This window comes from Lutra lutra, chromosome 6, assembly GCF_902655055.1.
Source record: "Lutra lutra chromosome 6, mLutLut1.2, whole genome shotgun sequence".
NCBI classification, from domain to species: Eukaryota; Metazoa; Chordata; class Mammalia; order Carnivora; family Mustelidae; genus Lutra; species Lutra lutra.
The window spans coordinates 62038471-62066009 of NC_062283.1; the positions used below are offsets into that span (position 1 = coordinate 62038471).

Sequence of the window (27539 nt, forward strand, 5' to 3'; positions counted from 1 at the left end):
TGCACAAGAGGTCACCGTTTGTTTTTCAAGATGGCGGCCCTCAATGTGCTCGTGTACACCTGTAGAGGGCTGCTCCGGGGGCTCCTTGCTGGCCCGATCGCAAACAGCTGGGCGCGGCTTCCAGCTCGCGGGTTCAGGGAAGGTGAGTCCTGGGTTCCGGCCACCTCCCAAGGCTGAGGAAGAGAGCAGTGGAGGTTGCTTTCTCCAGCCCCTGTGCTCCCCTCCCTCCCTTTCTTTCGCGCGGTTCTGAAACGCGGTAGAGGCTAGCGCGCCGGGGGTGCTTGAAAGTACTTTCCAGACCTTGATGTTAGTATCTTGACGCTCGGGAGTGTTCTCACTGGTGGGGGCCGGGAAGGATGGGGAAGCCCTGCTTAGGTAGCAGGAGCAGGAAGAAACCTGCCCCGGGATTCAGAAAGCTTTCGGTAGAGGTATGCGTGTTTTAGTTTTGCTTTCCGTATTCTCTTAGCTGCCTCCTCCCTTGTTAAACAAACAAACAAACACACCTGGACCATGAGGGAAGGACGTGTAGCTATCCTCCCCAGGGCCTCCGTTTCTAGTTTCTCATTTGAAAATGCTGTGCTCTGATGGCGGCTTTTTCTGCCCGTGCCGCTAGTCTCCCAGAGAGATAGAAGCTAAGGGGAAGCAGCGACAGATGCTGGACAGTGGTTCTCCTTTTCATTAGTCATAAGCCTGGAAAGGCAGCCTGATTCTAGCCTTGAACTGGGAGCTTACTGAAGGCCAAGTACTGTACTTCTGACTGTTAGAGGATCCTGGAAAAAGAGAAAATACAGCCCTTTTCCTGAGAAATAAGGTTCTGATGAGGTGACATGCATACGCTCCAATAAATGCAAGTGAGGTATTTACATGATTAACTACAGGGAGATTTGGTTACCAGAAACAGAAACCCAGTTGGAAGTTTTAATGAGGGGAATGTGTCTTGAACAGGCATATAAGAGGATGAAATCTGGCAAGGAGTGAAAAGTTATGTCAGGACATAGCCTTCCTTTGTGCACTGCTAGAAGCCAAAATAGATGAGTGATGAGCAAAAGAAGTGACATCGGTATGTTTGTTTTTAAGATTCTGGCATAGTATTGCCCAACGTATCCTTTAAAGCTGAGAGGTGCCAAGAGGAGAAGAATGATCATTGTTGTCAGAGGGAGCAGAAAAGTCCAAAAAGAAGAACCTAATGAGGAGTCCATTGGATTTGTCTCAGAAAGAAAGCTGTTTTAGCTTTCAGACAGCAGAGGCAGACAGGGCTCCTGGTAGGCCCAGCCACAACCAGCTGGACTTGGCCTCCATCCAGCAGATACAGGGGAAGTGAGGTCTGGGTCCCAGCTTGGGGAAATCAAAGAGGTATTTCATGAAGAAATGGAAATAGGTATGTTGGAAGAATGTAGATGGAATCTAGTGTATACTAGAAAGTGTATACTAGAATCTAGTGTATACTAGAAAGAACAACAAAATCGAGATACTGCCTGGTTAATATTAGATAAACTAATCCACTAATAAAGAAAGATACCAAAAAAAAAATCATGCTGATAATAGGAAGGACATGGTAAGATGGTTCATCTGTACCTTGCTGCAAAATAAGCATATACCTATAACATTTTTGAGGGTCTCTATGAAGTGTCAGGCTCCAATAGCTGTAATTTACATATCCATTGTGAAATTCAGAGTTGAAAACAATTCTTCGCTATGTTCCCAGAGGATGGGCAAGAGGAATAGTTTTTTGTCTGTTTGTTTTCAAAAGAGTATTTGAGGTTAGAACTTTTTCAGTTGGAGATTTTGTGAAATGATGGACTCTATAATCAGATAGGTCTTGGAACCTCTCTCCATAAATACCTGGGTTGGTAACTCTTCTGTTACTTGCTGTCATACCTAAAAGCTAAATAATTGAATTGATGTGATCTTACGTGGAGGCACTACTGTATTCTTTATTCTGCTTGAGAACCACCTGTCTTCAGAGCCTTTAAATGAAAAAAAACTTTGTCTTAATATACTACCTGCTATGTGTAAGGCGTAAAATATTACATATATAGTTAATTTTGACTGGTCCCGGCTGGTATATTTGACACCCAAACAGTATTGTACACACAGAATTTAAAGTTGTGGGCAGGAAGCTGGGTGTTTTGCTGAAAATATTCAAGCATCCTACTTTTCAGGGTATCAAGTAGTATTAATTTTAGTCAGATGATGAGCACCCAGCATTCTGTGCTTTTTTTTTTTTTTTTTTTTTTTTAGATTTTATTTATTTATTTGGGAGAGAGAATGGGAGGGAAAGAGAGAGAGAGCATGAGAAGAGGGAGAAGCAGACTTCCTGCCAAGCAGGAAGCCCGATGCGGGACTCAGTCTTGGGACTCCAGAAACACTACCTAAGCCAAAGGCAGTCACCCAACCAACTGAGCCACCCAGGTGCCCCGCATTCTGTGCTCTTGCCTGTAGAGACTCTTAGGCTAAAGCAGTGGTTCTCCGTTTGGGGGCAGTTTTGTCCCTGCGAACATTTGGAAACGTCTAGAAGCATTTTTGTTGTCACAAGTGGTACTCCTGGCATCTGGTGGGTAGAGGCCCAGGGATGTGTGCAAGATGCCTACCCCACCCCCCATCAAAGGACCACCTGGCCTGAAATGCCAGTTATGCTGCTGTTGAGAAAGCCTAGTCAAAAGTTCAATCAGAGGGACACACAAAGGCAAGGAGAGGTGCAGGCAGACAAAAATGGAAATCATGGTTTAGTCTGTGCCTGTTGCATGCACTGTGCTAGGTTTTCCACATACATCTATTCCATATTCTCAACAATCTTTAAAGACAGATATTATTGACATTTTTTCCGCATGAGGAAATCTGGCCCAGAGGAGTTTAGTAGCCACCCGGGATCACCCGCCAATAAATGGTGGCATCAGAAGCAGATGCAGATCAGAAGCAGAAGACTGCTGTGGTGCTCCAAGGGAGGGCTGCTCTGTGGTTCTCCCATCTGAAAGATCTCCTCAGTTCACTGGCTGAAGACCGTGTAGTGCTTTTTATGGGAAAGATTGTGTTAGATCTCATTCCTGCCTTATCTCTCTTGGGAAGGAAATGTATTTAAAACAGAAACACATGTGACTCTCTGAATTAACAGGAATCATCCATCAGAAGCTAGTGCAGAGCGTGCTGAAATGAATAAAGGCTTTTCCAGTTAGCTGAAGGGCTTTCTGGAGGACCTCACATTTCAGACAAGGATGCGCCTGACAGGATTGGCAGCCCTGTAGCTAAAAGCTTTGAGAGGGGAGTGTGTGAGTTGGGGTTTTAAAGACTAAAAGGGACATAGTCCAGAGGAAACTTCTATTGGAAAAAGCCCGGTGAAGCCTAGTGCAGAGGGAGATTCCCTCAGAGGTCCAGGGAAAAGAATGGGGTAGGTGAGGAGAGACTCAGAGAACTTGTAGTAGAATTGAAGATGAGCACAGGGGAGTTGGGAAGGAGTTTGAAAAAAGTAGTCAAGGGCCAGAAGTGCAGTCACTGGTCCCAAACAGATACTCCACTCCTTGGCCTCTCCCCCAGGACTTGTGAGTGCTACCCTTTAGCCATCAGTGGCTCCATTCTGTCCTACTCTGCTTGGGACTTGGTTTGCATGGATCTTTTCCAAGAAGGACTTGGTCTCTGGGCACTCCTGCAGCAGCGCCCTCCACATCATTCATGGGTCCCCCCTTACCCTTCACAAAACAGTTGGGTCTTCATACTGCTGCAGTTCACTGAGTCTGTCTTTGTGTGACCATCGAGGTCTTTCTGCGTTCACTGCAGTCTCCCCCCAGTACTGTGTGCCCTAAACTGTTACAGTTCAGTCGTCCTGGACCCCATCCTAAGTGAGTATTTACTGAAGTACTCAGAGGGCCTCTTTACGAGGCATGGACTTTTATTGTAGTGAAGTTCCCATACTTGGTTTCGTTCCCTTTTCTCCTCTAGGGCAGAGACTGTCTTCCTGTTCTGTTGCAGCTCTCCACAGTGTGGGACCAGGCTATGCTCTCCCTGGGTGCTCAGCAAACACGTTGCCTCACGTGGGATGGATTATTTGATGTGTGCAAGAGAAGTGCCTGTCGTAGAAAGTTTGCCCCTAACTCTAGCCCAGAAACTCCAGTTTCATGTCTTTCCTTCATCTACTTCATAGTAGCTGTATCTCAGAACACTAGAGCGATTCTCCCTTTTTCTAAACCAGGTGTCTGGGTACTACCTAAATGTCTTAGTACAGTTTTTCATGGTTACTCCTGTCTTGAGTGGTGAGGAGGCCAGGGGCAAAATGGATCTCAGGTTCTATTTGGTTTTGATCTATTTTTGTATGCACACTGAAAGCAATACTATTTTGATTCCTATCTCCTGTTTTCAGAGGCTTAAAATCTAGGGGTTTCTCGAGGTTCCAGCCAGGCCTCCTGCCTCTGCACTGAGACACTGCCCTGATCACTCTCAGTCTTGTTCTCAGGTCCTTCTTTCTGGTTTGACAGATTGTCTGTAGTAGGTAAGCATCTGCTTGTTGTTTTACCCACGGGCGGGCATGGGGAAAGATGAATCACTGGCTCAGCATTGCTGTGTGGGGAGCTAGCGAACAGTGGAGCTGGCCACAGGCTTTGATCTCTTTTCCAGGGGCCAGTGGGATGACTTCAGGGTTTGGTTCTTTGCCGGGAGTGATGTGTGTTTTGTTAGATTTGTTTACCTCATGGTTAGGACCCAAGTGCCTCCACAGAGAGGGGAACCACATGTTTATCCGCTTTGTGTTTCGGGCCTTCATTCTCCTGCTGGCTAGAGGGGTACCAGGAGTGTGTCTCGTCTTTTGTTCCCTCCCCAGATTCTTAGAAACTTTGCCCTCACCTGTTGATGCTTACTTGGTTGCCTTCCATCCCTCTCCCAGGTTGGGTTTTTGCAAAGTTCCTGGGGTGCCCAGAAGCCCTGCTGAGCCGGGGCTCTGCCGGCTTCTGCGCCCCCGTGTTGGTACGTTGACATATCCCGGGACCATGGCCCCGCAGCTGTGCTGGCCTCCTGACTGAGCACCAGGCTGAGTCTCACCCACATCCCGTTCAGGCTGGTCTCTGTTCCGAACAAGTAGATCCGTGTGTGAGGTGACGCATTTTCTTTTACAGGGAGAGAACTAGTTTGTCTTTGAATTGATTAGTTAACTGCAGTGTTCTGGAGAAAGCCTCAGGGCCTTTCTGGCCTTCGTGGCTCCTTTGTGTATATCTGGGCTTGGAACACTGAGGGGCTCTCAGGTTGGTTGTTTTGGAGTAATGAGGCTTTATGAATGGCCTTGCCCAGAAAACAAATGGGGGACAATTCCAGGCAGTCTGTGTCCAATTAGGTGTTGGTCGCAGAGCTCAGTGATCACAGATGCTGCTGAGGGCCTCCAGTTGGGTTCGAATTGCCTCACTTTTTTCTTAGACATTCATTCTCTTTCTCTCTTTTTGCTGTTTATTTTTCATTGCAAAAGCAGTACATGTTATTTTTAAAACCCAGGCAGGCATAAAGAACAAAAGAAAAATCACTTTCCTCCACCACTGGGAGGAAACCAGCGTTACCATTTAGGTACACAGTTCTGATTGTGTGTGTGCTCATGAGCATGTTTCCAGGAAAAGGTCCATAACTTTCACTAGATTCTGAACACTAAGGACCTTAGGCTCCTTCTTAAAGACTTCTCTAGAGAACGAGAGCAAGCATGGAGGGGAGGGGCAGAAGGAGAGAGAAACCCAAGCAGATTCCCCACCACTGGGAGCGAGGCGCAGGCGTGGTCTCACAATCCTGAGATAATGACCTGAGCCAAAACCAAGAGTCCAACGCTCTACTGACAGAGCCACCCAGGCCCCTACCCTCCCCCAACCTTTGACTCTTTCTAAGCTGTACTACTTCTTGCCTCGGCTGAAGCTGAGTAAAACTAATTGTGGGAGCCCGGCTGCTATTTCAGTACGGTGCTGGTATGCTGGTATGAGACAAGTTCGCCACCGGCTCTGCAGACCCGAGTTTTCCGTCACAGTGATTAGCAGTCAGAAGTGACCAGTATTTCGTGGTCTTGGTGCAAGCTAGCGTTGACAGCCTCTGCTGCGTGCCGGTTCCCACACTGACCACAGCAGCTCCCCTCTTTCTGAAGAAACTAGAGAACAAGGGGGACTGTCTAAGAACTTGGTTTGATTACATTTTCCAAGCATGTGCCATTGGCTTGGTTCTTCCTTGGAATATTCTTGAAGTTGTCATTCTTCCTCCTGGTTGAGTAAGCTGGGATATACATACAGCCTGAGGGATGTATGTGACTTTACTATCCTGCCCTTGAGGTCTCTCCTGGGTAGGGCGCTGAGGGAGCCCCCCTCTGTTTGTAGTTGCCCTGCTTTCCTGAAAACTAGCCCGGGCCAACATCTGCAGGCCCCTGTCTGCCACCCCTGTCACCACTCGCTCCCAGGGACAGAGCTCAGTGCAACCCTGCAGGGAAGGTGTGGAGAATGGCTGAGGATTTAACCCTCACAGCTTCCTCTCAGAGCTTTAGCACAGCTTCCCTGGCCAACTTGTGCGAGTGAGCTTGTCTTACCCCTTAACTGGCCTGGGGCCTCCGGAGCACAGTCCTGATTCAGGCATGTGTCGGAGACTGCACGTTGTTCAGGGTCAGAAGCCTTGTTTGTCCGATTCTTGTCATGAAAGGACACGCACAATAGGTACTTCTGAAGGTCTTTTAGATGCTTCCGCCCCCACCCAGCCCAACTCTGAGGTCATTACTGCCAGCCACGGGAGGGCCGGATCTTACCAATTCCCTTGGTTTAGGATCAGGATGAATCTGAATCTCGACTTAGAAAGGAAAACAGCGTGCAGACCCTTAATCCCAGAGAGATGGTATTACCTGGGCATCTGGGCTTGCCCCGACCCAGCCTCGAGGGCAGAGAGCCTTGACACTCGGAGATGAACCCTGCACGCTTTCTTTCCCAGGTGGGGACCGTGGGAGAGTGCTGACCGAAGGCTCCGATTTTCTGCATTTGTAGAATTTGAGCTGTTATTTGAAACTCCCTGTTCCTTATTAAATGGCTGACCTGATTTTTCCCCTTTATCTCTGTAGTGGTGGAGATCCAAGAAGGCAAGACGACTATAGTAAGTATCATCGAATTGGCCACTTACAACCTCTTTAACGCTTGGAGCTGCCTGGGAGAGGGGGAGGGAGGAAGGGAGGCCAGCCCAAACTGGACTCCTGGCGTCAGGGGCAGCTCCCTCTGTCACCATAAATCCAGAGTCTTAACGTTTTTCAAGCTGTGCTGTCATGTGGTTGAATCAGGAACAATCATTGTGCCTGGACTGAGGCATCCATTGTTGGATCAAAGTGGCCTTTCGTATGATAAGGTCTCAGAGGTCTTTGCTGATACGTCCTTTGCTGGGGATGAATCAGTATTCCAAAGGGGAAGCCAAGGCAGTGGTGAGAGTAGAGAGCCCAAGTAAGTTGACCCATGGCCAGAAGCCTGGATCTCAGCTCCTTTCTTGCCTGCCTAGAAAGACCAGGCTACTCCTTAAGGGATACCATTAAAAGGTGACACTCTCTGGGCCCTGGGCTTACGAGCCAGCACCCCAGCTTGTCTGTTGGTTAAAAAGCTAGAACAATTCTTCATCCACCTACTCCCGCCTTTCCCTGGTCAGGCCCATCTCACCTCCCTTTCCCGAGGAGTCATGGGGCCTAGATTATCCTATAATCCCTAAAAGACGTTTTCACACGGCCTTCCATGCTTGCAAGTAATCTCAGCCACTCCACAGAGCTCCCAGAAGCCTCCATAACTTCCATGTCAGCCAGGGGTTTAAGCCCCCTGGCAGCCAGCCAAGCTCGGTCCTTCCCAAAGCAGTCTTATCCCCAGGATGAGCCCTTAGGGTTTTCTCTTTGGGTCTTCCCCAGAGTACTCCTCAGCCTTTTCACTGCTTAGCCTCAAAACAGTTCTTTTTAGGGGGCCCCCATCCCCTTTGGGCTCCTCTTTTGGTTCCCTTATTCAAAGCCAAAACAAGCATTCACCCGAGGAACTCCATGCTGGGGAGAGAAATGGATCTGGCTTTTGAGTATGGAGTATTTCTCATATGGGGCATCAATCTGCTATTTACAAAATGAACATGGAGATGTCATGGCACCGTGAGACCCATTGGGAGGAGGGAAGCCCATCCGTGCCTCCGTGGAGAGCCACTGCCGCAGCTAACTGGGCATTGCTCACTTTCTGGGGTCTCACTTTTTTCATCTGTAACATAAGGTCATGAATTCTCCCTCACGAGGTCTTAGGGGTACGATGAGGTGATACGTTTGAGCCGTTATTAGCACAGAGCCAGGCATAGGGGAGTCAATAAATGTTCACCCTGCCCCCTGCTAAGCCCACCATAACCCCCTCCCAAGACCCAGCATGCACCTCCACTTTTTCCCTAGTGCACTTCTCCATTTCTGGCATGGCTGCAATGGCCTTGGCAGAAAGTCAGGTAGCAATGCCCTACACAGCCCCCTTTCCCTTTTCCCAGTTTCTGCCCCAGGAGACAGTATTGCTTCCCTCCCAAAGCCTCAGACCTCTCCCTACTTCCCTCTCATAATCCACAGCCTCAATCAGCAAGGCTTTCTGCACTCCCCCTCTTGTAATTAGAGCCGCCTCCCAGATCATTGGCTTATGGCACTTGGTAATTCCAAGGCTGTGTCACAGGATACAGCAGCAGTGGCAGAGGTCACTGCACACGTGGCCTCAGCAGGATTTGAAAGGTGACATCCAAAATGATAAAAGCAAGGAGGCGGGCAGGGGAATAGATCTTCCCATGTGTGTTTCGAAAAGAGAGAGGAAGGCAGCAAGAGTGCGCATGGTCCCCGCTTGTAAAGGCACAGAGCGGGCTCTCTGCCTCTGCGCTGGTGGCATTTGGGGCTGGCTAGGACTTTGTCATGGGGGTTGTCCTGGACCTGGCAGCATGGTTACCAGCTTCCCGGCTAGATGTCCCGAGCACCCCAGGCCCCAGCTGTGACAGAAATGTCTCCGACATTGTCCAGTGTCCCCTGGGGCACCTGGTTGAGAACCGGCCAGCCGACTTGCTTCTATTGGATGAAGCTGAAGGGCAGTTTCGTCTGAGAAGGATACAATGTGTGGGGTGGGAGGGAGACTTCTTTTAACTGTGTACCCCTGCACAGTTTGAAACTTTTTACCGTGTGCGTGTATCACTTTTTCCCAGAGCGGGAAGCATAATGTTCTGGTGTTATGTTTCAGTGAAGAAAAGGTAGCATTCGGCTGACAGAACCAACCCCTCCCTCTTGCCCCCAGCATTGTCTACTGGCCTCGAGTCTCATGTGCCACCAGATCACATCCCCATGGCCCACCGAGGTCCAGTATGCAGCAGCTGAAGAACCAGCTCCACTGCTGAGGTGGAAAGACCTATTACCTACTCTCACGAGGCCCCCAGAGAGGAACTTCCCTGGCATCTCACCATTTGGGGCGGTTGCTCAAGGATCTGAGGCTCCACATGTCCTCTCCCTCACTGGCTCTCTTTCTCTTCCTCCTAGATTGAAGGCCGGTTAACAGGGACTCCCAAGGAAAGCCCAAACCCCCCTAACCCCTCTGGCCAGTGCCCCATCTGCCGGTGGAACCTGAAGCACAAGTATGGCTACGAGGTGAGCTGAGCCGTGCGCAGACCCCAGCTCTGCATGCCGTAGGGGCCGTGGTCGCTGGTTTGCTTCAGCGGCAGCCCCAGCCCCAGCCACTGCTGCATCTCGTTTTGCTGCCAAAGACGGCGGCTCTCAACCCTGGCTGCCCCAGGGAGCTTTACAATCATGCTCGGGCCCCACCCGCAGACGTGGACTGCATTTGGTCTGGGTGGAGCCTGGCCATGGTTAGTTTTGAAAGCTCCCCAGGTGATTCTACAGTGTTGTCAGGGTTGAAGAGTCACTAATTTAGGTCATGGGCTGGTTGCATGCAGTTCAGACCACCAGGGCCCTGTAACCCTGTGTGTTCCCAACAGATGGAATCAGGCTCTGGATTTGACTTTCCTCCTCTTTTAGGGAGGGTGTATTCAGGGAGTCCTCACTGTGATCTGGGGACACATTACTGTCTCCGTCTGTACTGGAGCTGCAGAGACCCCTGGTGGCTCCAGCTCCTCGAGAGCCATTCTCTCCCCACGGAAAGATGATGGTGCTGAATAAGAACGGGCGACCCCCACTGCATGCAGGCTCCAGGTCAGGCCCTGGGGTGTGCCAGGCCTTCCTTCGCTTGGTTTTCACAATAGCCCTATGAAGTAGTTCCTTTTTTTGTCCTTGGTTTCCAGACAAGGAACTTCGAGGCATGGAAAAGTTGATGAACTTGCCTCAGGTCCCCCAGCTAGTATCAGAGCCAGACCATAAACTGGGGTACAAAACCCAGGCGGAGCCTACTATCCTGATGACCACCGGCCATCGTTTCTAGAAACAGGGTGGGCTTGGGGGCAGGACGCAGCCCTGGAGAAATCCATACTTGTCCTTCAGGGTTCCGTTGGTGACATTAAGCACCCTATTTTTAGGTTTCAGGTGATGCAGGCTCTGGACCAATTTGACCTACCAAGTTGTTGCTGTACCGCTCCGTGCAATGGGATGGCTAAGGGCACAGATCCCGGTCAGGTGGTGAGAGCAGGAGAGGCCACATGCCCATGGGATCCGAACAGAATGACCCAACTAATCTCCAGGGCTGGGAGCCTTGGCTCCGGGCCACCCAGCGGGGAGGGGGGCATTCCTTCCACTCCGCTCCCGGCCCTTCTGCTCATGGCCGCCCAGAGTAATAGGAAACCTGCAGACCACAGAGTAGTGTTCACAGCTTCTTGTAACATAGAAGGTAGTGGGGTCGTGGTTGTACTTAGAATCCCAGCTGAAGATGGGGCAGTGAAGTCCACACCTGCCTAACCACGGTGGGGCACTCTTTCTACCAGCCGTTTCCAGGAAATGGACTTGGCTCTGTTTATCCAGCAGACGAAATCCAATCCCCTCCGAGGTAAAGGCTAAAGTTGTTTTCCTTTTACCCCTTCCCACTCAGGACACCATTAGCCTGAGCCGCACAAAGCTGTCAGCTTGCTTGGCAGCCTCCGCTGGGGGGCTGGGGCTGCGGGCCCAGTTTGTTAGTCCTGGATAATCCAGTCCAAGTTCTTTTCACCAGATTCTAAAGATTACAGGGGTGGGAATTGGGGGCCCGGGTCCCTCAGGAGCTGTCCAGTGATTAAAACAAATCCGTGGCTATACAGCGAGGCGCCTGCCAGGGCAGCAGATCGGTTTGTGGGACAGACCTGTGAAGTCGGGCACAGCGGGCCCCTCGGTGGGTGGGCCTCCATCTCCTCGGAGAAGCAGTGGCTTTTATTAACCCCCTCAGCCACCCAATGAAAGGTGGAGGGGGAAGTGGTCTCTTTGTTTGATTTTGACTGTTTCTCCTTGTGGCCTTGCCTTGTCCAAAGTAGTCTGATGGTCCAAAGGAAGCCCAAGAATCCATTCACAGCTGGCCACAGGGGCCTTCAGAGATGTGGCTCTTTAACTTCACCACCGATCCTTTCCCCTCAGCTCTTGTGCTGCCTCGCGCTTGTAGGGGAACTGAGCTGGCGGGTCTGTGTGTGCGTGTTCCAGCCTGTAGCCTGTAGGCTGTGGGGGTAGAGACGTGCTGGTTTCTCCCCCTTGAGTGGAAATCTATGACACACCTCTACCTCACCCAAGGAGACTAACAGACCTTTCATTACCCGGAGAGATGCTGCCTGGGCTCCAAAGAGGAACACTTCTTGAGGAGTGTCTGTTCTCTAATCTCTCAGAGATTCTCATGGAGGTGCTAGAAGCCCCTGGGGCTGGGAAATCTTACCAACTTGGGATTGCAGTTGTGTTAGGGTAAAGGCAGACCAGTATGCAAAGGCTCTATGTGGAGGGGGTGGTCTCTGGTGGGTTCCCCAGCGGGGCATCAGCCCCTTCGGGTTCTGGGGTAGGACGGCCTCCGGTGTAGTCCGCGAGGCCCTGGTGCTCCGTATCCAGCACCTGCCGGCTGGCTGACTACAGTTTTCCGTTTCACCTAGGATGTTCTGCTGCTCAGTCAGTTCATCCGGCCCTGCGGGGGCATGCTACCTCGGAGGATCACAGGCCTGTGCCTGGAAGAGCACCGCAAGATTGAGGAGTGTGTGAAGATGGCACACCGAGCAGGTAGAGGGCCCTCTCGGGGCAAAGAGGCGGGCAGAGGGCTATGGGTGCCATCCCCCCATCCCACCCCTTGCCAGCTGCCTCCTGGGCCAGCCCCTCTTGGAAGAGATAGGGACATCCAGAGTCTTTGCTGAACTCACCCCCCAGTGCCAACCTCCCACACGCCCTTGGGCTTTCCTTCCTGCCCCGAGAACTGCAGAGGGAGCTGCAGGACTATCCCACATGTGCTCTCATCTCCACTCAGGTCTGTTCCCAAATCACAGGCCTCGGCTTCCTGAAGGATTTGTTCCGAAGAGCAAACCCCAACTCAACCGGTAAGCAAAGCCGGGCGTGACCCCCCAGAGCACCTTGCAGGCCCTCGCCTCTCACTGTACTCTGTCCACGGGGGATGCCATTTCCTGAAGGTCATCCCGCAGCTCAGGAAGGCTAGAGTGCTCCCTTGGCTGTCTATTCCATCCCTCCTCGCGTGAGCATCCACCCCCTTCAGCCCCAGCACTGCTGCGGGGGATCCTGGGTACACTTCTGTGGCCTCCTCTGCTGGCCTCGGCCTCGCTCCTCTTCCCATCCCAGCTGGGCACTTCGCACAGGGGCAGGGAGGGTAAGAAGGTCTGCCGGTTGGGCATTAGAATGTGCTAATCCCCTGTTTATGACATCATACTGGGTTGCTATGGGAATGTCAGAGCACTTCTACAAACTTCTCAGTATCCCAGCACTGGGGTTATTAAAGGGCAGAGTGAGGCCTGAGAAAGGGGAGGGCTCTTTGGGGTGCAGCCACTGTGTATCGCTGTGCCCGTTGTGCACTGTGGAACTTCAGCCTCCATGTCGCTCCCTAGGGTCATGCAGTTAACCTGGATAGTTGCCCAGGGCAGACTGGGAGGTTCTGGGCTTTTGTAGAACAGAGGAACACCCCCAGACCCTGGAATCAGTCAGTCTGCCTTCCAGCTGAGGCAGGGGGGCCCCCTCTGGTGTAGGAGCAGATTCCTGTCTCGCCCTCAAAACAGCCATTCTATGGTGAGCTCCCTCCCCTTTCTCTGACACGACTACACTCACGTCCTCCCAGATCTGCAGTAGCCCCTGCTCGAGAGTAGATCCAGGTCTAGAAAATCGATTCTGGTCTTTTCTTTTTGTTTGCCCTGTCAACGCCCCTCCCTCTTCAGTCTGTCCAGCTGCTACTGTAAGTGCTCTCTGGAGGAGACCAAAGATGGTTGAAGCAAAGCAAGACACCCATCCACAGCCAGCCTCCAAGGCTGATCCCCGACAGAATGCAGCCGCGGAGGGTGGGAGGTCAGGTGACTTCAGCTCCGGGTGGCTGGACTGGGGGCGCAGGGCCAGAGCTGGGTCTTCACTGACACCTTGGCAGCACCCTGGCCTCATGCCCATCTCCACCTGTGTCTCCCACATGGCTAGCTGGGCCAGCCGCCAGCAACCCTGGTGGGGCAAGACATATTAACCTCTTCCTGTCTTTCCCACTTGTGCTCTGGACCATTTGGGAGTTGAGCCCACCCTCCTGTCTGACTTGTAAAGAGACAGCAGCCTGCCTAAGGACACAATCCATCCTGCCCTCAGGCCTTTGAAGCAAGGCCAGGCTCCCTCCCATATATCCGGTGTCCTTTAACGTGACACAGGATTGATGATGTGTGGGGGCTCTTGGGTTGCAAAAGGCCACTCTAGGGGGAGGGGGAGTCCTGGCTAGGAAGAGCGTGATTCTCTTGCAACAAGGGACTTGATGATTCCATCCAGAGGGCCTTGAGCTGCCTCGGACTGGCCCAGGCCCTGCTGGGCCCTAAGGAGCCACACTTCCTCCTCCTCCTGCCCCTTCAGGAGAGGTATGAAGGAACCTTGGTTTTTCCTAGAGCTGGAGTGTTCCCCAGAGAGCTAACTGGAGGCCACTCAGGCCACGTAGCCGCGCCGCCCCCCACCCCCCACCCCCAGCCGTCAGCATCTATTCCATGTGGCACAGGCATCAGGCCCGGGGCTAGCTGAAGCCCAGTATCCCTCCACTTTCTCCAGGGCAGGGGGAAAATGGCTTGAGGGCAGCAGCTCTGGACAAGCTGGTCAGCCTCAGGCCCTCCCGGGGTCTGTAATCTCATTGCACATTCCTTTTAGGGAGCCTGCTCCCACACTCCCATTTCTTCCTCCCCACTCCCTCTGAAAACGGAGATGCTGACTCCGGGACCTGCCAGGTGTTCCCCTCCCTTCACCATTACGCTTCTGTTGTCCCAGCACTACCAACCAGAGAAAAGCCAGCCGTAGGCCCCACCCAGTGCACAGAGGCCTTCCTGCTGGGGGCATTGACATTGATGTTACATGTAGAGAATCGTGTGTCCATCCCACCTCCCCACCCCTGCCGTCCACATCACACTTGGAGTGTAGGGCAGCACTTCCCACAGCTTTTTACTTTCTTCAGAGATGTTCCCTTTGCACAGGGCTAAGAGCAGGAAACCAAGGTCCAGGGAAGGGGAGCTCAGTTGAAATGTGTGAATCAGGAGTCTTTTTTTTTTTTTTTTTTTTTTTTTTTTTCAGTTTTATCTAAAAATTCTCAACCAAGGTGTTTAATTTTTTAAATGATAAAATTTTTCATGTGAGGGTCTCTAGTGGCAGCTGGGTTGAACCCTAGCCTAGAGTGGAGGCCAGGAAGGAGCCTGGCTTTGCCATGGCTGAGCTTTCAGGACGAAGGGTGGGCCTCTCTGGACTGGATCCAAGTTTCATTCTGGATGGAGTAAACCCCAGTCACAGCCGGCATGAGCCACTTTTCCGGGAACTGTCAGGGCCCTGGCCATCCCTAAAGGAGGCCAAAGGACTGTGGGCGGCAGCCATCTTTCCCCATACCCCACCTGTTTACGTGAACCTTCCCGGGCTAGGTCTGTACCACAGGCCCTCACCCTTGGCTCCCATTATGAGGGTGAGGGGCAGGGGTCCTGCATCAGTGATGGCCACCCAGGGGAGCTCCTGGAAGGCTGGAGTGGCAGAGTGAGCCAAGTAGGGAAGAGGGAAGGATCTCTCCAGGCCTTACATCAGCCTCTCCTCTCCCCATGACTGAGGCCAGAGAGGAATGATCTGCTTTCTGGACAGCCTCTTTCTCTGCCTCCTCCCCCAGCAAGTATACACACAAAAATTGACAACTCATAAAGATCAAGGGAGCGCATGGCCCTGGGCTGCCTGACCCTGGCCACACACGCTTGCGGCAGCAGGAGCCCAGCCCATCTGTTTACGGCACACTTAGCCGTTGCTCCCTGGAAAAGTCCCTGCTCCACGAGAAGGGAAACTGGTGAAAGGCTTTGGCCCGAGGAGACATGACCCACCCTCCCAGCTCCAGCATGGGCCCCCATCTCTCCCAGCCACATCACTGCTCTCCCTCCACAGGTACCTGACCCGCTGGTCTCCCCGTTCTGTCAAGCCCATCTATAATAAAGGCCACCGCTGGAACAAAGTGCGTATGGCTGTGGGGTCACCCCTCCTGAAAGACAACGTCTCCTACTCAGGAAGGCCTCTGGTGTTATATCACTGACTGGGCTCCCTGCAAATGTGACCAGAGCTCCCACACTCCGGCCCTGTCGCACCGCAGCAGCCCAGCTCCTCCAGCAGGCGTGGCAGACGCAGGAGGCAGTGGGACCGACTTCAGTGCCCTCAGCCTGCCTGACAGCAGCACTGGGAAGGTGGTTGGGTCCCTGAGCAGCAGCTGTGGTCTCATGACTGCCTTGGGCAGCGCCCGGTGCTGGGGCATAGGAGCTCTTCCCAAAAGAATGTCATAAACCAGGTTCATGGACTCTGCTCCTGGGTGTGTACTTACTGCCTGAGAAGTGCAGGGGGCTTGAGCCCATTTCTAGCCAGTTCTTGAGCACTGAGTCGCTCAGCTTGTGATAGGCCGCGTGAATGCCACCAGAGGAAGTTTCCGGGCCAAGTGGGTTCCCATGCCCTGTGTTGACAGCCGTCAGCCCTTGGCTCGAGGGCTGTGAGGAGGTGAGTTAGGTTGCCTTCCTCAGAGGACTCCCAGCTGTCCCCTCCTCCCTCAGCCCTTTCCACCCACTGCCATCTCTCTCAGGAGCACATTGCCGTTCCACCACTTGCTCTAGGGCTGGCTCTCCCAGCATAGCGGCCTGTCCTAAGAGCCTGGACACCAGATGGAGGCAGAGGTGTGGAGAAGCAGCAGGACAGGACAAACAGACCAAGTTCACAGCCATTTATGAAAGTAAATTGTAGATGCTTCCTACACAGGCCCATCTGGCCCCCTTCCTACAGCATGAAGGGGAGGTCTATGTTCTTCTCACCGGTGCCCACGTAGATATAGCCATAGTTCTTGGTGCGGGGAGCGTGGAAGAAGGTGAGGCCCGGCCAGAGCAGGCTGCGCAGCACCACCAAGGCGTTGCCCCTCTCCATCTGGATGCTCCAGGACCCTGGGAGGGGGCAGGCAGGAGGGGAGGCCTGGGTCCCATGGAGCCAGAGCTCTGCCCTGCACTGAAACACCCCCCCCCCCCCCCCCCGCCACCGCCGGCCCCGTGGGCAGCCTGGCCCGGGTACTATGGTTCCACTGGGAAAGGGAAGACAATTTAATTATCCGGCGTTTTACTCCTCCTGATTGCCTTTTAGCCATTTCACTGCTCATTAAAACCACTTCCAGAGGGAGGGCAAAGGAAATGAAAAGAGGTGAAGCACACCCCAGTTCATTTTGTTCCTGTCAGCAAGTCTAGTTAAAGGTTGAGTGGGGGAGGAAGCGGAGTCCACAGGCGGGGGGAGATGGGGCCCAGCTAGGAGACACTCCCTCCAGGCTTCCCCACCCAGTACGAGGGGCAGCCCATCACCAGTGACCTGCAGTCCTGGTGCAGTTTGCTCTTCTGGCCGGTTTGCTCTCTTGTCCCCAGTCCCAGAAGCCTCTGCTCCAAGATGGATTAGACCTGACCAGGGGCGCACAGAACTTGGGCCGTTTCAGGCCTCCCAGCTCAACAGCCCAGCCTGGCAGCTGGTGGACTGGAAGCCATGCTGGGCGGGAGGGGACTTGGGCTGCAGCTAACGAGCCTTTGTCTATGCTGGGTTCTGCCCTGGATTTTTGCTCCCCAGACAGGAGCAGCCCAGCCCGGGGCTGAGTTGTGCAGCCATGAGGACTTGGCGGGAAGGGCCTGATCCGGCTCCAGAACCAAGGGAGGGAGCCCCTGTGTGGGAGGAAGGAGCCTGGGAAAATCGCCTCTGGATGTAGATCTAGAGCTTCTATTCCCCTGCGCGCTGAGGCCTCTCCCCGGCCCGGCCGCAGCTCTGCTCCAGGCCCTGCCAGAAAGGCAAATGCTTTGAAGGTTTTGGTGTTGGACCAGCCAGTGATGCGCTGAGGCCTTCATCAGCTGCCAGCTCAGCTTGGCTGCTTGGCTCCCACCACCCCAGCTTCCCACAGGCCTCCTCCAGCCATGGCCCACCCTGGTCACTCCACACCCAACAGCCTTATGGCTGTGTCCCCACCCACCAGGGGCCACCCTGCATCTAAGCGACCCGACGGCCAGGAGCCCAGGGGCCCAATGGCAGCTCAGCCCTGCTCGGGGTGCCATCACCTGCCCCAGTCAAAGCCAGAGCTTTCCAAGTCCATGTAGGTCAGCTGGTGCTGGCCTGCTCAGGAGAGGCCGGCACCAAGTGCCACCTCCACCTGTTCAGAAGGTACAGGGAAGCCACAGTGGGGCCTTCACCTCCCCCACCAGGCCCACCCAGTGCTGACCACGGCATCAAGAAAGAAGAGGGGCCCTGGGTTACCAGAGCTCCGGCTGGGTCACTGCCTGAGAAGAGGGGGCACTTTCCTGGTCAGAGAGGTGGGGTAGTGTTTCCCCTGGCTCCTACAACTTTCCTCCAGGCACCTGAGGTCCTCCACCAGCCAGAACTGCCCTCAAGAGTGCAAGAGGCCCTAGCCCGCCTCTCCCAGTCATTCATAGAAGACAGGTTGCCTGGGGGAAATAGGAGTGAGGGTGTGACAGAATAAAGTGTCCCCATGCACAGCATTCAGCTTTTGGCCAGAAGCACAGACCCCAGGAAGGTACATTCCTACCACCCAGTCACCCCCACCAGTGCCCATGGCATCATTGGGGGACGGTCCCTGCCGTTGGAACCCACAGTCACACAGCTCTCTCAAACTGAAAGCAGGTCAGGCTCTGGCTCCCTTCTCTGCCCACCCAGGAGGGCAGCTAACAACCTGCCTGGGCTGAATGCCTGGAAAAAAATGAGCCCCTGGAGGCCCCCAGCATAGATGGCTCTCATCAGTTCGCAGTCACCAGCACCTTGGCACATGCTGGCGAGAGCTGACCTTCCCCCGCACAACCTTGGCCACTTGCTACCTCCTGCCTCCAGTAGATGGAGGGGCCCAGGCTCATTAGCCAGGCACCCCCAGCCCCCACTTAGAGCAAGGGGAAACTGACAGGGCTTCCAGGGAGAGAAATGCAGTACCCCCACTGGGGCAAGGGGGCCAGGCCAAGCAGGCTGAAGGGTGCTGGCAGCCAACGGAAGTGGCATGTGAGAGGCCAGCCAGCCAACAGCACCCCCGCCTCCCTCCCTTGCATTCCTGTCACACTCCTGTCCTCTCCTTGTCCCTGGCTCAGCTGGTCGCCCAGGAAACACACGCTCGCGCGCACAGACTCTCAACGTGCCAGGAGTCACGTAGCGTCTACCTGGAGAGCCTGGCACTCACTGTCACCTTCACCCACTTACTGCAACTGCTGGAAAGACCGGGCCCAGCCACCGCCACCACCTCCTCTCAGACTCCAGGGGAAGCAGCCTCCTGTGGCTCTGGTCTCTCCCAAGTCTCCCCAAAACTGCCCTTCTGCCCTCTGGCAGCCACTCTTCTCTAAAAAGCCGTGTTCTGAGGATGTGGTGGGGGGCAAGCAGGTAAATCAGGGATGGAGCCTCTTGGCAGGAAGTCCTCCTGGGTTGTGTGGGCCCCAGGGGTCTTGCCTTGCTAGTGGAAGCCTCTGCTAGCCTCAGGTATGCATGCAAATCAGAATTACATTCTCCTGCCTTCCTGGGAGAAAGATTACGTTTGAGGGAGTGGGCCAGACTGGGGATGGGGGTTCCCCAGTCACAGTAGATGTTTTTACACTTTCTCCTCAGAACAGCCCCACACAACTTGCCACACACGCAGAAACGGCCATGGATCACTTCTCTCAAAAGCGGTCACTCCCCGCCTCGCCACAGCTAGAAGTCATGGTCAAATCCCCTGACGGTGGAAGAGTGCCCTATTTGATTGGCAAGGCCTGGCCTCCTGGTCCAGAAGGCTAAGCACCTGTCAGCCAGGCTTCCTGGGGGTTGGGTAGGAGGAGCCGCCTGCACACAACCCCAAGAGAAAGCTGATCCACACTGTGTCCCCCACCTGTCGTCCCTGTCCCCTCCTCCTCCTCAACCACCAACCACTACGCTTTAAAGACAGCTTTCCAGGCCGGCAGGCAGGCCCCTTGCTGCCCTCTGCTGCCCAAACTGGGCATTGCTGCCTGGCTCCCAAACGCTGCAGCCCTGGGACTTGGAAGTTCCCCCAGACCTGTCGGCTCCAGTCCCTGAGGAGTAAGGAGAGAGGCTCCGTCTGCCCTCCAGCCCCCACCCCACTCTGCCTCCTAGGACAACAGTGACCCTGTGCATGAGTCACCTTCTACTTCCCATTTCCACTTCCCATCCTATTTCAGCTCATCTTCCCAAATGTCTGTGAGGCAAGGGCAGTGTCCGGGCCCCCAGCACGCAGCACCTGCTCAGTCACTCTGCTGACAGACTGAATGGCTGGGGCTGGGGAGCACTGAGCGACAGAGTGCGGCCTAGACGTCTGGCCCGACCTAGCGCTCCATCTCACATGAATACAGACGGGCTCAGAGAACTGGCCCTTGCCCGTCATCCACCAGGATGATGGCTCTGCCCCCAAAGCTACCCACTCCCACAAAACTCTGCAGACCCCAGGGCAAAGGCAGGACAGCTCAGGAGGGCGTTGGTGGCAAGGCAACATGCCTCCCCATCCTGTCTGCAACCAAGACTGGCCCAGGAACAAGATGCTGCGCTGGCCTACCTCCATGGGCATAGAAAGCTGGAGTCCCCTGGGCAGGCCCAACCCAAACCATCCCTGCTAACAGGTGACACAAAGTCCCCCGGAACAATTGCCTCAGTCCCAGAAAGGAAACAATGATCTTTCCCCTGGCAGAAAACGACTGTCAAATTCCAGCCCTCCAGCCAGTGCTGGTGTCCCAGGGAACCTTCCTTCCCGGGAATTTTGGCCACTCTTCGCAGCCAGGCCCATTGAGGCAGCTGTCTGCCTTGCAGGCAGCCTCCCAGCAGCTCTTTCTGCTCCTTCACTGGCAGGTAAGGAAGGGAGTCTGGGAGCAAAACCTGAGCGTCTGCTGTTCCCCAGACCACTCACACTCCCACCCCCACACCGCGGCCCCAGCCAAACTATCCTGAGGAAAACCTGGGCTTGACTGCCTGCAGGTTTGCTGATGCTGGCTCTGGGAGGCAGGGAGCTAGAGGCCCAGAAGCTCTGGTGTTTCCCAAGGTGAGGCCAGGAGCATTCCCCCTCTCAGGACCACACACAGACACCAGGAGCCCTCAGCCACCAAGGCCCCAGCACTGAGGACAACACACGCCAGGACAGACTGAACCATCAGCTGATCCTTCAGCCCTGAGACTTGCCTGAGGCTGGGATGCCTAGGGCCGCAGGCCACTGCAGCTCCCCTACCTCCCAGGCCCAAGTTCTTACCTCCTGATGAATTCACTTGCGGACCAGACACATCAGGATGGCCCCAGCATCCTTTAGGAAGACCCCCCCCCCAAAGTTCCATATCTTACAACCCCAGCTGCAGGGAGAAACGGCTGCCTCCTGTGTCCCCTTTAGCCAAAAGAAAAGGGCAGACAGGATTGGTGGGGTTCCCTTAGGTAGACTTTGCTGGGCCCCCCACTCCATCTAGCTGGCTTTGGTCTGCAAAGGCCCTAGCAGGCCAATCCCTGCTCCCACCACAGAGGATGAAGTTCCAAGGGGGAGGAGGCCCTCTCGGGTCAGTCTCCTAGTCAGCCAGCACTGTGGAGGGAGCGCGGCCCCCATGGGCCCTGGAGTATCCGGCTGCAGGCAAGCGAAGCCAGCCTGGAGGTGGCCTTTCCAGCCATACCCAGGCTCAGGGGAGCAGTGCTACTGCCGCCAGACTGGAGGTATGAAGAGAACTTTCCTCAGCCCACCCCTCAGACCTTGCTGCTGTGTCCCACTACCATAGTGTTGCTGTCTTCCTGTAGACCCCGGGGTGTGCAGGCCCTTCTGGCTTCTGGCCAGCCTGGGAGCACAGAGTTGGGGGAGATAATGGGAGTCTGGAAAGCATGTCCCATGGGGGAGAAGTGCCCCAGCCCTTACCAACCTTCTTTATCCCCCCAACCCCCAGCAGGTCCAGGAGCCCCGTTCTATGCTGAGCAAGGTTTGACTCAGGTAAACCCCATGGAGCAGAGGCCAGAGTGGCCATTCCCTGCCGGCAGCCCTTACCCCCTTGGAACCATCTCCCAGCCCCTGGGGTACTGCAGTAGCCATGAAATGGCCTCCAGATCCCTACTGGGCCCTATTCCATCCCTCCATGCACCTTATTGTCACAGACCCGCTCAAGAGCTTCCAGCAGCTCCCACTGCCTTGCTGTAAGCCTCCTACCCCTTGGCATCCTCGGTCCTCTTGGCCTGCCCCAACTCCCCTCTAAGGCCTTTTTTGCCACTAAATATAACACTAATAATAATTACTAATTTTAATTTGAGTCCTTTATTGTGTTAGGCACTGCTATAAACTTCTTGTATATGCATTAACTCATTCCATTCTCATAACAGCCCAGTGAGGTAGAAAATTCCATTATTCCCTTTTAGGAATGAGCGAATGGAGGCATGAGGAAAGTGGGGGGCCCGCCCCGCAGGTCACTCAGCTAGGAAGTAGTGGATTCGGGATCCCAGCCAAGGCTGTCTGAAGCCAGAGTCCCTGCTTCCTCCATCCGCTCCCCCACTGGCAGGGCGTGTACAGCTCCCCACAAGTGGTCCCCCGCATGGTGGGGGCAAATACTGTCCACTGAAAAGGAAACACTCCTCTACCATCTACCTTGGAGTCTAAGGCTCTAATGCTCACTGTGTCCTTGGGTTTCAGAGTCTGAGCCTGGGTTCTCACCTGTAAATCGGGGGTGACAACAATAGCCCCACCACCACCGCCCCGCCGCAGGGTGCCTGTGAGGAGGAACCTGAGATGAGGCATGGAAGGGGCTGAGCGCAGCACCCTGTGCACAGCAAGCAGGACTGTCGATCTCAGGAGTTGCCATTCCTATCATTAGCCTTGTCTTTAGCGCTGCTGTCATCCACAGCTGGTCCCTGCAGTGCTCAGAAACCCCAAACATGGGGAGGGAACGAGGCAGGGGCACTGTGTCAGCACCCAGGGCCCGGCCCCCAGCTGTCCAGAACCAGGCACCTGTCCTGGCAGACAGCCTCCAAGCAAGAGCATCTGCGCAGGACACAGGCTTCTCTACTGGCACAGCTTGGGGAAAGGACATGGGGTCCCTGTGAGCCCACCAACTGCTGGGGGTGTGCCTGAGCCAGCCAGGCCCTGGATGTGTGCACACAGCAGGAAGCAAATGTACAGAACTCATGTCCTTAGCAGGCGGTCTGCCCTGCAGTTGCTCAGCACCCACTCACCGAGCCCCGGCTATGTGCCAAGCACTGGTCTAACCCCAAAGCCAACAGCTGGGATAGATGTGTGGCTAGGATTTTCAGGGATGTTGTCAGGGACATTGGAGAGAGGATTCCCGCCTGCCTCCTCCAAGACTGGTAGGGAATTCCAAAGAAGCACCGAGGTTCCCTGTCTGTGGAATCACAGGGAAGACAGTGCTTCCTTTTGTCTGCGACAAGTTCTGTTTATTATGAGCCGAGCCCTACACCGGGTCCTGGGGAAGCCCCCACCCTCAAGGAACCCCAGTGAACCACCAGCTCCCGCTCAGGCCCTTGGTTCTAATCTCCAAGGAGAATGGCATGTGGCATGACCCACTGCTCTGACCTGGGACAGATCCAATGTCCTCCAAGTCATAGACTATTACCTTTGGGGATGTCATGCTCTAAGGGGTCCATGAAGTCCAGGGAGGGGTCCAGGTCAGCCTTCTCAAGCAAGGTCTTGTTCTTCAACTCAACAGGCTCCCTGAAGTGGAAGTAGGAACTAAGCTTCTTGGCTTCAGACAAGGACAGTCCTAAAAAGAGGTGGTAGGTAGGAAGGGATGGTCGGCCCCAAACCCCACAGCCCCCCTTTCTCCACACATGGGGACCACATGGAGGGGCCTGCAAAGGACTCAGTCAGATACTGACAGAGAACTAAAGGGAGAAAAAGGAGTTGTGTTCTGTCAGCCCAGGGTTGGTCTAGACCTTACAATGAGGAGACACCAAAGAGGAAGAAGGTGGGGGAGGCAGGGAGCCCAGACCCCCACAAAGCCCTGGGACCTAGGTGGCAAATGCTCTTCTACCCTCAGGCAGAAAAGAGTCAGGGTCCAGTGACGAGCAACCCATGCCAACTGCCAATCCCAGGCCATGGACCACATCTTTCCAAGTGATCTGGACACAGCTGGTCTTTCTCTGAGGAAGTGGGACAGGTTCCCCAAGACTCCCAGAAATGTGTCCGATTATGCTTGGGAAGAGACGCCCTCCTGCCCTTGAGAGGGGCCCTGGAGACCTCACCTTCAAAGGTCCGATTGACATGAATAGGTCCAAAAGGGGTCTTGAAAAGGGCTCCTCGGGGGATGACCGCTACAGCCTTGTCAATCTGGTCGATGACAGACACCAAGCGGGTCTCTTCCTTGATCTGGACCTGAGGAGACAGGAGATAAGCCAACCTGCCAGAGTGCTATGCCCACTCACCTCTGGAGCAAGGGTCCCCTGCATGACCCCCTGACCTGGATCGCCACCACATAGACATCAAGTCCACGGAAAATCATGTTGGGCAAGCCCTCCCCTTCTCTCCTCTCAAAAGTCCCTCCCTCCCTCCCTCCCTTCCTTCCCTTCCTCTCTTCACTCCTTCTTTCATTCCTCTGTCTGTCTCTCTTTTAAATCAGTAATACATACTGATGGTGCAATATTTAAAACCACCCCCCCCCAAAAAAAAGCAGTCTCTCTCACCCCAGCCCTGACCCTCCAACTGGCCTCCCTGGAGACAACCACTGTTAATGATTTTTTATGTACTCTTCCAGAAACATACCACCCTGTCATATGTAAATGTGGGTTATTTTGCCTTTTTAAAATATAAAAGCAATCCTGTTCACTGTGGAATACTTAGGTAATATAGAAAAAGTTTATAATAATACGCCAAAGAATTAAAACCATTCATAATCCCACCTCCTAAAGAAAATCACTAAGAGCATATTGGCATCCTTCCTTCTATTCTCTTTCCTGTGTATCTATTTAAAACAAAATTGGAGTCTCAGCTCATATACTTTCAGATCCTATGCTTTGACTTAACATCTCCCCAGCACCACTCCCCATATTTAACATTTTTATGCAGATGAATTTGGTTACAACCAAAATCAAGGGCAACCCCTAATAAAAGGACTTTGTAGAGGTGTTTGAGGAAAAGCAGCGTTTGACAGGGAAAACGGGTCACCAGGGCTCCTGAGAGTCACTCAGCTACCTATTTCCCAGGAGCTGCCAACTGAAATTTTTACACATTAGATGGAAACCAATGCTTTACACAGGCCTACACCAGGGCCTTCAAATAGGTCCCTTCATTTCGCCTGTACAAGACTACAAAGTAGATATAATTATCCCACCGTTTCAGAAAATAAGCCTCAGTGAGGTCAAGTTTGTCAGGTGGGGTAAGGGAGAGGAGTGGGGACTCCAGTTGAGGCATCACAGGCCACTACCGACACTTTTGGCCTCACCCACGTGCAAGTGCACAGGCTGCATTTTGAATTCCAGGTTTGATTGTTTCAAAATCTGTGCTCCTTATTTTTTGACCCAGTAGTTCCATTTCTAGGAACTGAACCTTCAGAGTGTGTGCACATGTTGGAAAGGACACCATGTGCAAGGTCATTCGTTATGGAACCGCCTGTCAGAGCTCCAACTCAGACATCTCATGGATTTCCACGACTGGGACACTGGTCCAACTATGGGATGTTCACACACAGTAAAAACAATGGGGGAGGCTCTTCAGAGCACTGACATAGAAATAGCTCCAAAATGTATTAGGTGAGAAAAGCAAGGTGCAGCAATGTGTGCGTGACATCTGCCACTTGTTTTGTCTTAAGATCAGAAGAGAATGTGGAAAGGTCAGCTCTTTGCTGAGACTTGTGTGGCATCAAATGTCTTTGGAAGTGGAGCTTCTGAAACTTTAATGTGTATTCAAATCCCCTTGGAATGTGTTAAAATTCCGATCCTGATGCCAGCCTGAGAGTGTGCGTTTCTAACTCCCAAGCCGTGGTGATGCTTCTGGTCCAGACTGTGCTTCGCATAACAACATGTGGACATACACATGGGCACAAAATGGGTTACGTTTATGTCCCTGGAAAAGAAGACCTGGGGGACTGGCAGACAGGGGTGAGAGAGACACTTTGCTAAATTTTTGTACCTTCACATTGCGAATCATGTGGATATATTATCCAGTAAGACAGAGACTGATATAAAGACACAAGAGCCTGTGCACATCCCATTACCTGAAAGCGCAACACAGACCCGCCTCTCCCAGCCCCTGCCCAGGGCCCGGCTCCAGATGGAGCGGCCTGTCTACTCTCCACCCTGTCGCATGGGAGCTGTGTGGGCTTATGCTGTTGGCACCACAATTTCCACTGGGCTGGCCTTTGGATGGCCCAGGCTCTTTCTGTCCTCCCGCTCTCATCTTCACTCACCACTACTTCTTCCTCAAAGACCTTCTCGCCTTCACTCATCTTCTGCAGCTCGGTGTGTTCATACTCATGTGAGGGGTCCCCCATGAAGCGGCCTTTCACCACAGACGTCTGCACCACCATCTCCTCCGTGGCAGGGGGCAGGAGGCTCCACTCCATGCAGTTCAGACTGCCAACGACATCCCCAGGATCCTGGTTTCCAAGCTTCCTGCCACGGCCCCTTCTCTTGAGGGACAAAGCCTAAGATGCACTGTTGGGACTCACACCTCTCCCCTTCGAAATCCTAAGGGCCTATGGTGCACCCCACCCCCACGTGTGAGACATATTCAAATTTATTTCATAGAAGGTCAAGGTCACAAAAGCTTTGTGCCTACCAAAATTCCAAAAACTTCTTCCCAGATATCTGCACTATAAGATTCCTGATGAGCTCCTAGAAAGCTGCACTTTCCTCAGTTACAAGGACCTCTTTTGGTAGACCCCAGCTTCATGCTCCATCTGCCCACTGAGCCAACAGCAGAGCCACCTTCCCCCATTTCTCAGGAAAGCCGGTTCAGGCTCTAGGACCTGTCCTCTGAGGTCTCCAGCACTGACCGGCCCAGTCCCTTCCTCCCCACTCCTGCCAGGAGAGGGCGTTCTCCCACTCCTCTCTAACCCAACCGGCCCGCTGGGTGTGGCTGGTGGGGGCGGGTGGGGGGCCCTGCTCATCTTTCCACCCTTCTCTCTCCACTGGCCCCCTTCTCAACATCAGAACTTCTCAGCTTTCAAAAATAACAGTCCTCAAATCCATGCCCTGCTGGAAAACAGCCTTTTCTTGTCCCTCACTCCTCTCCTCCATCTCTGAGCAATAATCTCAAAACAACTTGCCCTGTGGAAGCCTTTCTCCCCTCACCTTCACTCTGCCCATTACACAGTCACTTCTGCCCCCGCCCAACAAAACGGCTTAGGAGGACATCAACAAGACCTAAAAGCCAACAAATGCATTCCATTTCTGTTTCCATTGGCATCTCCCTTCGCTCTCCTCCACTGCCCCAAGTATTCCCAAGGATCTATTGTCACCCCTCCTTTCTCCCTGCAGGCTGGCCCACCTGACTCCCAGAGCCCTAGGTGATATGCAGAACCCAACCTCCTCTCACCACCTCCATTGCTCCCCATTGGTCCAAGCCCCTCTCTCTCTTACCTAGATACTACGGTAATCTCCTAACTGGTCTCCCCAAGTCCATACTTGCTCCCTTTTCAGTCTACTTCCCACCCAACTGCCAGATCATGTCTCTTTATAGAAGCTTCCAAAGACTTCCCATTACAACAACTCCTTGCAATGCCCCACAAAGCCTTCTGGTCCCTTCCCTCTCTGACCTCATGTCCTACCTACAATGTTCCCTCCTCTCCAGCCACACTAGCCTCCATGGGTTTCCACCAACACTAAGTACACATCTGCCTCAGGGCCTTTGCACTGGAATTCTCTTCCCTCAGATAAATACAGAGCTCATTCTCTCAGTTGCCTCAGGTCTCTTAGAGAGGCTGTCTCTGACCACCCTATTTAAAACAGCACCGCATCCTGTATTCTCTAGATCTGCAATGTATGTGTGTTTATTTATTGTCTCCCT

At 53.6% G+C, this 27539-nt stretch overlaps 2 protein-coding genes across 5 annotated transcripts in view; one reads left to right on the forward strand and one right to left on the reverse strand.

Moving 5' to 3' along the window:
* Positions 1 to 15886, forward strand: MRPS18A (mitochondrial ribosomal protein S18A). Its single transcript, XM_047733356.1, has 6 exons — positions 1 to 142; positions 7049 to 7080; positions 9488 to 9595; positions 11995 to 12118; positions 12360 to 12429; positions 15479 to 15886. The coding sequence occupies exons 1-6, from the start codon at positions 31 to 33 to the stop codon at positions 15621 to 15623; spliced, it is 591 nt and encodes a 196-aa protein (XP_047589312.1). The 5' UTR covers positions 1 to 30; the 3' UTR covers positions 15624 to 15886.
* The window catches only part of RSPH9 (radial spoke head component 9), a 26082-nt gene continuing 4538 nt past the window's right edge, over positions 5996 to 27539 (reverse strand). Inside the window, exons 2-5 of one of the 4 annotated variants that reach the window (XM_047733353.1) lie at positions 25939 to 26158; positions 23780 to 23909; positions 23152 to 23298; positions 5996 to 6100 (exon numbers count right to left, since the gene is read on the reverse strand). In XM_047733353.1, the coding sequence (XP_047589309.1) occupies positions 6030 to 6100; positions 23152 to 23298; positions 23780 to 23909; positions 25939 to 26158 (568 nt within the window). In that variant the 3' untranslated portion in view covers positions 5996 to 6029. Of the gene's footprint in view, positions 6101 to 16280; positions 16510 to 23151; positions 23299 to 23779; positions 23910 to 25938; positions 26159 to 27539 lie in introns of those variants that run through there. The other 3 variants (XM_047733351.1, XM_047733350.1, XM_047733352.1) reach the window with 3 other exon arrangements.

Excerpts from the sequence above, each read along its gene's own strand:
- MRPS18A (XM_047733356.1), top strand. The coding sequence starts at position 31 with ATGGCGGCCCTCAATGTGCTCGTGTACACCTGTAGAGGGCTGCTCCGG. Across the intron at positions 7,081-9,487 it reads AAGAAGGCAAGACGACTATA|ATTGAAGGCCGGTTAACAGG; the intron begins GTAAGTATCATC and ends TCTTCCTCCTAG. Across the intron at positions 9,596-11,994 it reads AGCACAAGTATGGCTACGAG|GATGTTCTGCTGCTCAGTCA; the intron begins GTGAGCTGAGCC and ends CGTTTCACCTAG.